At 38.2% G+C, this 13506-nt stretch overlaps 1 protein-coding gene and 1 non-coding gene across 9 annotated transcripts; both read right to left on the reverse strand.

Annotated features, from left to right (window-relative positions):
* Positions 1-11: 11 nt before the first annotated feature.
* Positions 12-13020, reverse strand: LOC101167455 (lamina-associated polypeptide 2, isoforms beta/gamma). Of its 8 annotated transcripts, none has more exons than XM_011477452.3 (12): positions 12808-13018; positions 7768-7897; positions 4540-4651; positions 4331-4450; positions 4191-4246; positions 3971-4036; positions 3705-3860; positions 3454-3540; positions 3272-3358; positions 3071-3160; positions 797-870; positions 12-625 (listed from the first exon to the last, which is right to left on the reverse strand). In XM_011477452.3, the coding sequence occupies exons 3-12, from the start codon at positions 4619-4621 to the stop codon at positions 316-318; spliced, it is 1128 nt and encodes a 375-aa protein (XP_011475754.1). In that variant the 5' UTR covers positions 4622-4651; positions 7768-7897; positions 12808-13018; the 3' UTR covers positions 12-315. The 8 variants fall into 8 exon arrangements, with proteins under 8 accessions (XP_011475754.1, XP_011475753.1, XP_011475752.1 ...); XM_011477451.3 differs by having other exon boundaries at positions 4191-4255; XM_011477450.3 differs by lacking the exon at positions 7768-7897 and having other exon boundaries at positions 4191-4255; positions 12808-13020.
* mir135a-2 (microRNA 135a-2) lies at positions 10815-10912 on the reverse strand. The gene has a single exon (NR_107115.1). It is a non-coding gene; the product is annotated as a microRNA 135a-2 (primary transcript).
* Positions 13021-13506: the final 486 nt, after the last annotated feature.

Below are 13506 nucleotides of genomic sequence, written 5' to 3' on the forward strand. Positions count from 1 at the left end.
ATGCACCAGAATTAAGCAAAACATTTATTGAAACATTTTAAATATAAAAAGGTCACAAGTGTTAAGGCTCAAAGTACAGTTGAGATCGTGAAATCAAAGATATTTCTCCTGAGTGTTTGTAGTTCAAGCATGCTTATTCAGCGACAAAGCACCCAGGAATAACATTTATTTAATAAAAAATTCCAACATTAAATGGATCTGTTCAACAGCAAGGGTTGCAGCCAATAAAGTAGAGCAAAGTTAATGTGTTCCTTGGACAGCGTTTTATGAATCAACACACCAATCAATGTTCACACTGTCAGCTGAAGGTTAAAGTTAATCCTGTTTGCAGACTGCTTGTGTGCCTTCTGTCCCAGGCTGTAAAAAAGCCCAACCCTCCTTGTCAAAGCAATGGCTAAAACTGTCAAGTAAGGCCAAAACGGTGCTGTCCTGAACATTCACATAAATATAGAAAAGAATGCATGCCACAAAGAAAAAAAACAAGATCTGTATGTGGATAGAAACAAGGCGACGCTCCACCTCTCGTCTCTCCAGAGTCACAGGACTGACAAGAGTGTCTGGGTACGAGTACGAGTACTGGACAGGTCTCTGCGCTGCGCCTTTGATGGGTCTTCTTGGAGTAACACTGAATGGGCAAAAGATAAATATTAGCCATTTTAAACTCTTGCTTTATTATAAGGGGCAGGAGTTTGTAAACCATGTTGCTTGCAGACTGTTGTCTTTAAAAGGAAAACCAAGCCACAATGTTAATTAAAACACCTGGAAATAAATAAAATAAAAAACTAAGGATACTTACTAAATCCCTGTGGTTGTAGGCTTTGTGTCTGGAAAAAGGTCTTTTAAAATAGGTTTCCCAGATTCCTGAGGTAACTAGAAAAAGTAAAAATGTACATGTCAGGGTACATCACAAAAGATTGGAGAAAAGTCCCAAAGCAGAGATCCACAGAAACACAAGTCAGATAAAAGATTGACAGGAGTGAGCAATCCATTTACCGTGAGGTGCTCATTCACATCCAAATTGCACAGTCTCAGAAATGTAGATCAGGTGGCAAAAAAAAGAAGCATTGCTATTGTGTAAACACATTGAGGAACAAGGGGGTATTCCAGAAAGCAGGTTTAAACTACCCTGACTTTAATCCTGAACTCTGGCTGAAATCTGCCTGAATTTGCTTAATCTGGGTATGTCGGTTCCAAAAGACTGGATATGAGTTGGCATAATTACGCTCGATTTGGTGACCCTGGGTTAATGCTCGTGCATGGCAAGTGCATAAAGACATTCTCAATGGATCACCGATTTCTGAAGTCACCATGAAACTGCGTGGAGAAAAAATAAATAAATAAATAAAAAGAGCACTATACTTCAATGAGACGGAGTCTGAGATTTTAATGACTACGTGTGAGGATTATACATCCATCAAAAAAGTAATATGGCTGCATCACCAAAAGAAAGTTTCTGCTTGGAGAAAAAGAACGGACAAAGAAAACACGAGTTTCTCTTTTCTATTTTCATTGTGTGTGTGTGTGTGTGTGTGTGTATATAAAAAATAAAAACTTATAATAAAAAAAGAAAACTTATCCAACTTAAATGAATTACTTCGATAGGTAACAAGTAATTGAGTTACATTTTTTCAGCCTAATTCATTAAATCTACCCAACTCAATTTTTTTTACAACTCAAATTTACATATTTATCTAACTAAATGTCATATTACTCCAATTCAATTAAATGTTTTTCCATCTTAATTTATTGTACTTCTTGAACCCTCATATGTCTAAGTTTGAGCCAGCAGATACTCATTTTTAAACCAATAAAATTGCTGTCACAACATGGATTTCCAAAAACATGCTTCAAAGGTTAATTGGCAACTTTAAATTGTCCCTAGGTGTGAGTGTGAGAGTGAATGGGTGTGTGATTGCGGACATTCTACCCTGCGACAGACTGGCGACCTGTCCAGGTTGTCCCCTGCCTTCGCCCACAAGTGGCCGGGATAGGCTCCAGCAGCCCCGTGACCCCGAAAGGGAAAAAGCGGTTAAGAAAATGAATGAATGAACATGGATTTGTTGTATGAAGTCATTTTCGATTTCTCATACTTTCACATTACACCTCATAGCAGTAGGGGTGCTATATAATCGCATCATCCTCTTCATCCCTCTCACTCATGGTGCAGAAAGAATTAAACATAACAGGACAAAATAACTCGGCAAAACACAGTAAAACAACTAAACACATTTGGTCAAAAACCCACACTTAAACGCAAATCTGTCCAGACAAGCAAAGGGATTGGTATCCCATAATCCCTTACGGTGGCGATCTAACAGCAGCACCAAAGTTACACCTACTTAATTGAATTACTTTGAATGAAAGTAAAATAACTGTATTGTCTGAGCTTCTTCATCCACTAAAACATTTTCAAATGGACACGCCATGTTCCTTCACCTCTCTGAAAACAAATTAACCTTCAACTAAACCTACTCCAGACAAAGTTATGTTCAGAGCATGAGTTGCTATGGCAACTTGACATACCCTGAAACATACCTCCTTTTTTTGAACCGAAAGCTGAGGTTATCCACTTCCTTTGCTTCAAACTTTCTGTGGTAACTAGCATAACCTGCTTTCTAGAATACCCCCCAGATGTAACCAGAAAAAAAATGCAGTTTTTAGAAGTCAAATATGGACACCCCAATAAAAATAAACCTTTTTCAAAGTGCACTCATTAAAGGTCTGCCCTTTACTTTGAAAATGCAAAACTGCACACAGGAAAAAAATCATCTAGCAACTAAAATGTAGATTTCTGAGCATAATTGTTAGTCAATTGTAAGGAAAATAATAAAAAAAAATATATGCCTTTCATTTTTGTGCTAATGAAGAATACCATGTATATTTTTTTTCTGAATTGAATGGACTGCATCTAAAGCATAACCTTTCCTAAAAGTAGTACAGCAAACCTCAACTTGCGCACAATTAAGGTCCTCAGAATAATAAAAGGCAAAGCATATGTTCAACATCACCAAGTGCAGAGAGAGACTAGAAGCATGTAAATAAAGAAGAGTCAGCAGGAAAGCGTCTATGCCTTCATTCCACGTGGAGGATGAACATCTTTGGGAGTGTGGTACAGGGACTGATCCGTGCTCCTGCTCTTGTCTAAATCATTCATGGCAAACTAAAAATTAAGAAATGACAACAAGGTTTGTGTAGTCTGAACTCCGTCACAAGTGAGCCTTCCTCACAGTCGGGACTTAAAGTGTGACTGAACAAGCCGGAAATTACTGACCCTATAAGACCTTGAACAATGTTCCCCCACTCTGCTGCTGTTCAGCTCCTTGACCGTGCAGTCAGAGAGCGAGCCCCGACTCTCCATCTGTTGTTCACAGAGAGAGTTTACATTGAAATACAAAAATAGATCCGAAAAAAGTGGGGTGTTCTGTCAAATGTTTGCACAGAAAAGCAACTTTCCTCTTGCACCATTTGGGTGATACTGAAGGTCTGTGAGGAAAATGAAGAGCTGTCGTTAGAGACCACCGTTTTGGAAGCAGGTGGAACCTGCAAGATTTTTGTTTTTGCACGTTAGGAAAAACAAACTTGGTTCATGGAGTCGATGACAGCAGTGGAATGCCAATTCTCTTCACAATTTCTATGAAATTGACAGAACTCATAAATTAATCAAAAAGAATAAAGAAATCCACGGGGAAAAAATGTGGGCCTACCCCTGATCTTAATCCAGAGTGTTGACCTGTGGAGGATGCTTTACTAACTCCTGCAAGAATGTGTGAGCTCTTGGATTTTGAGCGCTCTGATGACTTTGTCACATTCTTTGAAAGACTCTTGGAACTAGGTTTCTCGTTTCTAGAAGGATGAGCACGCTGCACATGCCCGAAGGGAAAAAAAAAAAAAAAAGAAAAACGAAAATTGCATGCCTTTGTTTATTTTCAACTTTAAAATCTTGAGGTAAAATGAACATTTCAGTATTTACCAGCCTTGATGATAGTAAAAAGCACTGCTGATAAGAATAATCTCTTCTGTGAAAATGCAAGTCTGCCTGTAAAAAGTCAAAAAGCTGAAAATGTTATGAAAATGCTACTTTTAGACACAAACCAAACATTTCAGCAGCAACCCTTAGATGGTGCTATTGTGTTAAATGCTGACCAGCAGAACTGAATAAATCAGTGAGACCTCTCTAAATGATCTCTCACCTTGTCGTTTTCACCTTTAATCTTCTTCGCTTCTTCAGGTTTTTGTTCTTCTAAAACTGAGCAAGCTGAGAGTTGAGACAAAAAGCAATTTTCTGAAACTATAAAACAAAAAATACGATTAGAAAAGAAATAAATCCCACCTGATTCTATATCATCTCTTTTCTCTTGCTCTTCTTCACTATCCGAGTACAATTCATCATCCCCATTAGAATGAAGAAGCAGCTTCCTGAGCTTATTCTCATACAGGGTCCTGGTGGAGGCTAGAATGAACAGATTAACAATTTGTCTCAGAGGAGACAAGAGACTGCATCAAGAGGAAGTCGACCATCTTAAGTTGTACCCTTCTTACCTACTATGGGGCCAGCTTTAACCCCATGTTTGAGCAGTGCCTCCCTCAGATACTCGTCTGTTAAGTCACTTGGATCTGGCATTTGTGTAACCTCTGGATCCTTATCCCTGCTCTAAAGAGAAAAAAAGTGACAGTTCAGGATGTGAAAAAGCCTTTCATAGACAACATAGTCTTAAAAAATAGGCTTGGAAAACATTGCAGAACAGAACTGCATTTGAACAGTGGCATAGACATACAGAATAAAGTCCAATGTCTATTGTGATACATCTGCTACGATAAAATGTGTCATGATTTTGGTTTCTTGACAGATGTGTATCGGTAGACATGGCACATTCACCCTTCGATTTGGATATCTTCTGCACCTGAATCATATATAGCTCAGTTTAAGTTGCTTGCCAAGAAAAATATAGTGCTCAACAAAATAGTACAACAGAAAAATCGGATAAAAGAGGTGTGGCAAGACATAAAGACTGAGATGCATTTAAACTGAGAAGTTTGAGTTTGACTCAAGACTCTTAAAAGAAAACCTAGGGCTTCAATGGAGGAAAAAAACAAAAGCTGGGTTCACAGTGACAAAATATGTAAAAGACTAAATTAAATGGAAAAAAAACCCTGAACCAAGTCAATATGCAATTGTTTCCTAGATTGGGTAATGAAGATGTTTTTCCTACAATACAGGTATATTATGTTAAAAATTGAGAGCAATTAGAGATTAGATGTAATAATAGTGATTAAAAAAAGAATAAAATGTCGATATGAGGGATTTTTGATATAGTAGCTCTTAAGGAGCTGGTGAAAAAGTAAAAGGGACAAAGCACAACTGTTAGAATGGGGATTAACAGGCAAATAATCTGTAGTTTATTGAAGAAATAATTGCTATTGGCTCAAAATAATGCTCCGCAAACTAAAACTAGGGAAATCTTGTCCAATTAGTATTATATGAAATAATCTTTTGTCAATGTGAACATAGTTGGAAATTTTGAACAAATGTGAAAGTAAAAAAAAAAAAAATAACCTTGCTAGAAGCTAGAAGCAGAATCTAGCTTGGGACTCAGTGTCAGAAGTTTAAAAAAAAAAATACTGAAGGTTGACTTCAGAATTTGCAGCAGAGAGTTGATCAAGATCAAAAAGTAAAAAGAAAAAAATGAAATAGTTTGTGAATCTAAACACCAAGTTCAGTGATGGAATAGTTTGACAGTGACCTTTGAAAAGTAATCTACATTCATGTGATGATGGCACGCTCACCTCTTTCCTGATCCCCACCATTTGATCCATGTGTTTTTGGTACCAAACTTAGCAAACTGCAATGAGCTTAAAGGAATAAAGACTAAGATAAAGGCTTGTTTGGGTAAATCTTGCATTTCTGTAACTTCAGGATTTTTTTTAAATAAATGTGGAAAAATACACCTGAGCAGTAATCAAACAAGTATTGTAACGTTTTTTTTTTAAATGCTCATTGAAAAAACTCTCACTTGAATATGAGTGGAGCTCCTGTAACAGAGTGTGACAGGTGTGCACGCTTCTCCATGAAGGGCCCCCAGTCCCAAATGTCTCCTGTAAATCTATATTGTGCAGCTGGCGGTGAAGAAGTGTAGCCTTGTTTGAGAGTGGTCACCTCTACCGATCTACTTTATACTATTTTGGATCAAATTTGCTTTTCACAGACTTTTTGCAACCTAAAATACCTAAATAAACCTAAAGTATGTACAAATAAACCCGTCTAAACGTTACCTACGTGTTCAAAACCAGAAGACTCTCGTGCTGCTTCTCGTGTCTCCTCCTCGTCATCGCTGGAGAACTCCGCAGCGTTTTTCTGATCGATGTTTTTCAGGTGCAGCTCCACGTAAACCTCCTTTTTGCTCGCTGCAGGTGGCAGCGCCACATTGTGGGCAAGTAAATCTGACTTGAGGCGAGCTATAGAGAGGTGAGCTGGGTCCTCCACAAAAGGCATGTCAGAAGGACAACGCAAGATATTAAAATATTAAAAGTAATTAAAAGAAAAGAGTCAGGGCTGCACCGTGAAAGACACCACCGCCTGCGCCTCCAGTCTGAATCACAGCCTGATGGAGAACAGCTGCGCCTTTACGCATGATTGACAGCATGTGATCTACTATGGCTGCACCACTGACCCAAACTCTGCTTTACTGTCTGTGATTGTACATGGACCAAATGTGAAACCTTGATTGATTTTTAGACTCTATATTTTAAATTGGGGTATGCCTATGTTTACATATTCAGCTAAAATATTTCAAATATTTGGATAATTCTGAAGTGCATAGTGAAAAATAGTGGGAGGCAGTTATGACTGAAAGGGTTAGCACTAAATAAAATAAAAAATGTTTTGTTCTTATATTTACAAAAGCAGAATGGAGGCTGCTATCAGGTTTTAATTCTCACTCTCCAATGAAATGCGGTTTTTTAACTTGTGCTTGTGGCATTTTTCTGATAATTAAGGACACATATATAGAAAATATGGTCAAAATTGCTTTTCTAAGTACTTCTGTATTTAAATTATTGTGAATAAGGAGCAAACAAAAAAATGACGTGAAAAAAAGCTTTTTGTGCTGTAGAAAATTTGCTCTGCTCTATTCTAATACATCTATTTGCATACAATTAGATTCATATAGGTCTTCATTTTCCTCAACTGAGGTGGCATGTGACTTAAAACTGTACGGATACTGAATAGCTTCAATATTGCTCACAAATTTTGTTGCACTGGTAATGTTAGGTTGGGGATGTGAGGGACTGTTAGCGTAAACAGAGTGTAAACAGATAGATGATGGGAAGTGGGGACGGGCTTACTCAACAGTCCCACCCACAACTCAGAGGTGAATTTCCGATCAATACTGATGTTTTGTAGATGTCCTACAAAAATTTCATATACTTTTCCAGGTTCAAATGTTAGCATTAAATAAAGTAAAAAAATAACTACAAACTTGAAGTATTCAGCTTTATAACTGGAGTCTGTGTTTTCCTTTTTTAAATTATATTATTTCTTGTTTAATGGAACTTTGAAATTTTGATAAAATATTTCAAAACCGAGGGATCGAGATGGATCACTTTCGATTTAGTAGATAAAGAATTTGATCCATTTATTTAGCTTTTGATTTTTTTCAAGTATACGTAAGCACACCTATAGAAAAACTTCAATTACACAAGCACAATCTCTTTAACCAAAATTTAATTAATACATTTTATCAGGAATGCCATGTTGCCAAATAACTTTACCTTTAGCCTCCATGTTTGGCCGAGGGTTTGGAAGGTGTTGGTTTTGCAGTATCTGTGGTGTTTTTGGCAGCATTTAAGCTGTGGTGGTGCATCTTAAATAAGGTGGAACCAGTGAGCTGTTCTCTATCTCCTGTAAAACAGATGAATAACAACAACAGAAAGGAATCTGAAATAATTTATCAGCATAGGGTCAATCGTAAGAGCTTAAGTAGAAGATAAAATGTTTTTCTTTATGAAGACATGTTTTTGTTGACTGGTGAAGGGGTTTAGGGTTGGCCCGAAAGCTGTTTAACCCTTTGAGTTAGGAGATGAGAGTGAGTTGTCTTCAAAAACAAAGAAATACAAGTCCAGCAGACGGCATTAGTTCTCAGGATTACCATGACCTGTATTACTAAGAGTCTGTCTGCACAAAAATGAAGTTCAAGAGAGGAGCTGCTGCTCACAGTGCTCCAGCCTTTTGGAGAAAACTATTACATGTGTATACCTGCTTCAGGGTGGAATTTAACCAACTCCGGCTATCGGTAAGTCAGGCAAATCCCCATTGCTGTGTCCTCCGATCCTGCTTTCATTTATTTCTTTGTAAAACTACTGAAACTCTCATGACATTATTTATAAACCTATTATGAAAATCAAATACCGACCACAATGTCACTTGCGTATGCTTTATACAGTTTTTTAAGTACTTATTTTTGTAAAAGAAAAAGTTGTCCTACAGACCCAATCCGATGAAAATTGGGTTTTTTGTCTCTGAAGCATGTTCTTGTGGCATTTTATTCATGATGGAGGACATATATTAAGAAACTTAAGCTTAATTTTGCTTCTGATTATTTCTTTCTTGAAATTATTGTGAATCAGAAGCAGACGAAACAAAATATAGTTTGAAAAAGCTTGTAGAAGCTAGGCCACAAGCTCCCTGCTCTGCTCCAGTGCATCAACTTGCAGACAACCAGATCCATGTACTTTCTTGTTACCAGTGCAACATATTGCTTTTGTTGCACTGGTAACTGTAAGTTGGGGGTGTGAGGGGCTGTAAGCTAGTGGGATAGCATATAAACAGATGGATGATGGGAAACAGTGTTGGCTTACTCCGCTCCAAAAGTCCTTCTCAAATCACAGGTGAATTTGAACTAATGAACTGCTGTCGCTTCAAACAAACTATGTCCTAGAAGCCAGATTTTGGCTGAAAAGAGCATAATTAAAAAACAAACACTGGGAACAGGATTTTAAAGAGAACCCACAACCAGATGTTTCAATTGTTCATACATTTCTTGATGTCAGAGGAAGAAACTGATGCAGCAGATAGCAACTGTAGTGGTGAACTCTTTTAGAAGCTCATTTAATCATAAATAGATGCTGCAAATTCAAAACTGTGGACACGTTGGTTCGTAATGGTTCATATTCTTCGCATCATTTATAGAGATGGAAACCAACAGACATTTTTAAGATTTCCTGTTAAAAAAACAACAACAATAAAACAAACACTCACACCTGAAGCCCCCTTGTTCAGACATGTCCACAATTTTATGTTAATGTTATGCAAATCACTGTTTGAACATTTCTTTCTTCCACATAAGCTGTAACCAAATGTCTGTCAAATAGTCCATAATTGAAACCAAATCTTTCCTCTGAACACCCGATGGGTTTTTTTCTTTTCTCTGCTACCCAAATCATTCAAAACAGTTCAAGCAATGCACCACCACGCCGCTCCATGAATGCAAACATGAAATGACGAAACAGCAGGTGACTGCATCGCACTGGAGTGAAGGTTGCATTGAAAACACTTGCTCACCCATTGAGTTGTTTACTGCAAGGAACTACTGCTATGAGGCAGCTTGGACCAGCATACCAACGTGGGCAAAAAAATAGATTCAACAGACCACATGGAGATGCTTTGATCGCGTTTTATCAGCTTGAAAATAAAAACATTGAACTAAACTTATTGACCAACTATGAATAATTATTAGACTCAGGGCAAGTAACTTCAGAAACAAACTGAGAAAAGGCCTCTTCAAAGCATTCAGTCACAGTGCTGAATTCATTTGAGTACAGAGCATAAAATGACAAGGTCTACAGAACGGTTTAGGTTTGAATTCACTTTTGGGCATGCAATATTCAACATGACCCCTGTTTGTGTCAGAGGGCAAACTATTTACAAAAGCCGAATTTTATGAGATTCAACTCTTAAAAAAGGTTTCACTGCTGTCACATGTAAACCTTCCACACATACCAGCTCAATGTTTTATCTGCCTTTCCATCTGAAATAAGTAAACACTAAAAATAATTAAATACTTTGTTTCTCCAATGATAACATGCCTCCAATAAAGCATGGCAGCGTCGAAGCCTTAGTAAATTATTTGACTTGCCAAGTGTCTTATACTTCATTCAATTGAGCATTTTATTGGGCCACATTTTTCATTATTGTACTTTAAAACAGCTTGTGGAGCCACAATAAAAGGGTAATTCGTGTCCCTAAATACAAAACAAGAAAACAACAATTACCCTTTAAAGCTTTACTGTAGCTCCAGTCCAAGTCTTCAGTTCAAGTCCCACTTTTGCAAGATTGTAGGAGCTTGTTTTTCCAGAAAGGAATCTATGCTGTTCATCCATACAGAGCACAACAGCACATCATAAACTGCAGTTAGCTCAATTAAAAGGAGGACAGTTATCATTTTTAGAGGCAGTGATGTGAAACTTTTTTATGAGGTCTTACTGAAAGAACCCTGAATATCTAATTTAATCTAAACATGCTACTCAGTTTTTCTTTTATTATTAAACACACATCTCTACAGAGTTGTGAATTCTTCTGCAGTCTGTTCACTGGCAGTTTTTGCTCAACGATTCAGCTCTTTGCTGATACCTTCAACAAAAGTAGCTAAAGGAACCCAAAGCCGAGCTAACAAACAGGAGCCTGTGGCTTTAGGCTTCAACTTTGTGTTGGAATTATTCTTTTTTTAAAGAGTATTGTTGAGTTTCTTTCTTCTATGCACAAATAAACAAGATAGTAATGACAAAACAAAGTATGCCAAGACTTCCAACTACTCCTCAGTTGATCGTCCACTGTGTATCCGATGGCTTTAAACCCTACATGATGTGTTTAGAACTCACATAGGAATAGAAAGCCATAAGATGCATGTGTGGTTTATTAGGAAGGGAAAGGAAAAATGTTGTGGTGCATTTTAATGCTGACAGCTTCGGGGATAAAAAAAAGAAAAGCAGGGGCAGGTTGCAGATGACATCGAGGATTTAGAACTGGCATCTACGTGAATAATTAACCAAAGAAACTGGAAGTGTTCTTCGGGGGTCCAGGGGAGGTAAAATGAAACCATCTTGTGAGTCTTTACACAGAAAAGACTGGATTATTCACAGCACAAACCCACACACGCTGACCCTTCCCACTGTCTGAATCTTACAGCAACATCCCTGAAGCTGTTCCGTTCCAGAGGGGCTCATGGAATCAATCTTTGATTAAAAATGCAGTTTTGAATCAGCGCCTACAGGGAAAAAGTGCAGCGCTAATCAAAAGAATTTGGTTTCTAAATTCAAGACACACTACGTAAACTCTTTCCAAATTCTGCAGTGAGCTCTCCCTGCTTGACTTCCATGAGCAGAAAGGAGATCATTACTCTGGCATTTAAATCAAGACAGCTTGGCAGCATTTTAATGCCAGAATATTAGTATTGACATAAAATTAACATTTCCATGCGCTGTAACTCTGCCACTGAAAAAAAGCATTAATTATTGACTTGAATTATGACTCACACTTTTTATATTTAATGTTTCTGTTTATTTTAGTTGGATATCTCTGATTCCTTACATTTGACAGGATTATATATCATTTGTTAACTTAAATTAGCTCAAATGTTTCCTGAAAAAAAGACTTAGTTTTAATAGAATTATAATAATAGAATTATAGTTCAAGACTTGAAATAGTTAAACGTCTTTAAGGCGCCATTTCAACCCCACAGTGGGGAAAGACTCAGAACTCGAGCCTAAATCTGCTCACCCAGATGTCTGCTCTGAAAACAGTAGCCTTTATAATAACATAAAAAACCCTGTGGACAGAAGGGAAAAGGGCTGGGATGGAGGACAGAGGAGGCATTTGTTGACTTTGTATCAAGTGCAACGCAGAGGTATTTGAGGCTCAAAGAGGCCAGGTATTTGTCAGTCAGTGTTTCTTGTGCTTTTGCTGTCTCCAACTCAAACAACAAAAGCTCCATTGAGAGGCTCTTTTTTTCTCCCCCTGGAACAAGCACACAAAGCTTCCTGTAGTGGGCTGTAACTGTCCAGTACTGAGAAGGCCATGTCTGCTTGTTTTATAACCCACCTGTTTCCAGCTGAACTTGCAGTAAAACAAGGAAAACATTTTTTTTTTTCTCATTACATGTGGGAGTTAAATAAAAGTCATATGATTCAGAAACCACTTAAATTCATTGTAGCATAGCTTTCCCACTGTTCGCACACAATGATCAATATCTCATTAGCCTTGCACATGCAGAATATTCTCATGACCTTTGACAGGAAGCATCGACTGAGGAGACTGCTGCCACTGAGCCTTCCAAAGCCTGAGCTCACGCATGTCTCAGCATAAATTAGTAAAGCCCCTGTGTCAGACTGTGTCCAGACAAGAAGGTGAATCTCTGCCACAGGCAGGATTAGCTGTAATCCCTGAACATCGTACACGGTTCCTCTTAGCTGGAAGCCAATTCAAGCAATCATCAGTGCCCAGATGTTTTTGAGGTTTTTAGATTAGCGACAGTGATTTATAATGAATACATTTTGTTTGCTTTCTCTGAATAAGTACAACACTTGTGTCTCTCAAACAAAGTGCTAATGTCATTAAAGGAAATCATATGTGTTCAAACAGTTAAAGTCTTATTTTTGAAGGATGAGACAACTTGGGTACATTGACATGCTGCACACAATACTTAAGATCAACAGAGCATCACTCTAGCAGATTTAGATCCTCATTGTCAGTCTGGGTGAAATCAATCTGCTATTTTGACTAAAATGTTTTCCACGCTGGATGCAGATCTCACTTACCCGTTCCCCACTCTCCTGCGTCCCTCGCCGGACCGAACATGGCATCCCTACAGCCTCATGCTGTATGGAGAGACAATGGGTAGTGGGGAGGGGGAGGAGTTACTATGCGAGCAGGAGCGAGTGTGTTGAGGCAGAGGGAGTGAGAGCAGAATGAAAGCTGGAGGAGAAAGTGCGAGAGAGGCTCAGACCTGAGATCTCTCACTCACAGTTCTTTCAAAACACGAATCTGACAAAACAGTACAAGAACTGACATTCAACCCCCCCCCCCCCCCCCCCCAAAAAAAAAAAAAAAACACACACACACACACATACACATCCCTCTCCCTTAAGATGCTGTGTTAGAGAAAGTAGCAGCCCAAAAAAATCCTCTCCACATGGGAAATGTAAGGAAAAACAGACGGCTGTGAAAGAATGGCCACTGGTTTAAACAAGTCCTTTTTCTTGGCATTCTTTGAATGAGTTTTTAAGATTCCATGTTGGCAGCGTGCCCGTGAGTCCTGGATGAAAAAAGGATAAAAGAGGGGCTGAGTAAGAGGGGCAGTCTATTGTGTTTGTTCCTTTCCTTTCTTGTCTTGGCTCTCTAGTAGGTCTTTGTAGCCAGTTGCTGGATATTCCCCACACTGTTCCCTCACATTTACTTCAAAACAAACATTTTTAACGAGATGCTTTTTAAGTCATCCATATAGAAAACAAACAAGC

The sequence above is a fragment of the Oryzias latipes genome, chromosome 7, assembly GCF_002234675.1.
Source record: "Oryzias latipes chromosome 7, ASM223467v1".
NCBI classification, from domain to species: domain Eukaryota; kingdom Metazoa; phylum Chordata; class Actinopteri; order Beloniformes; family Adrianichthyidae; genus Oryzias; species Oryzias latipes.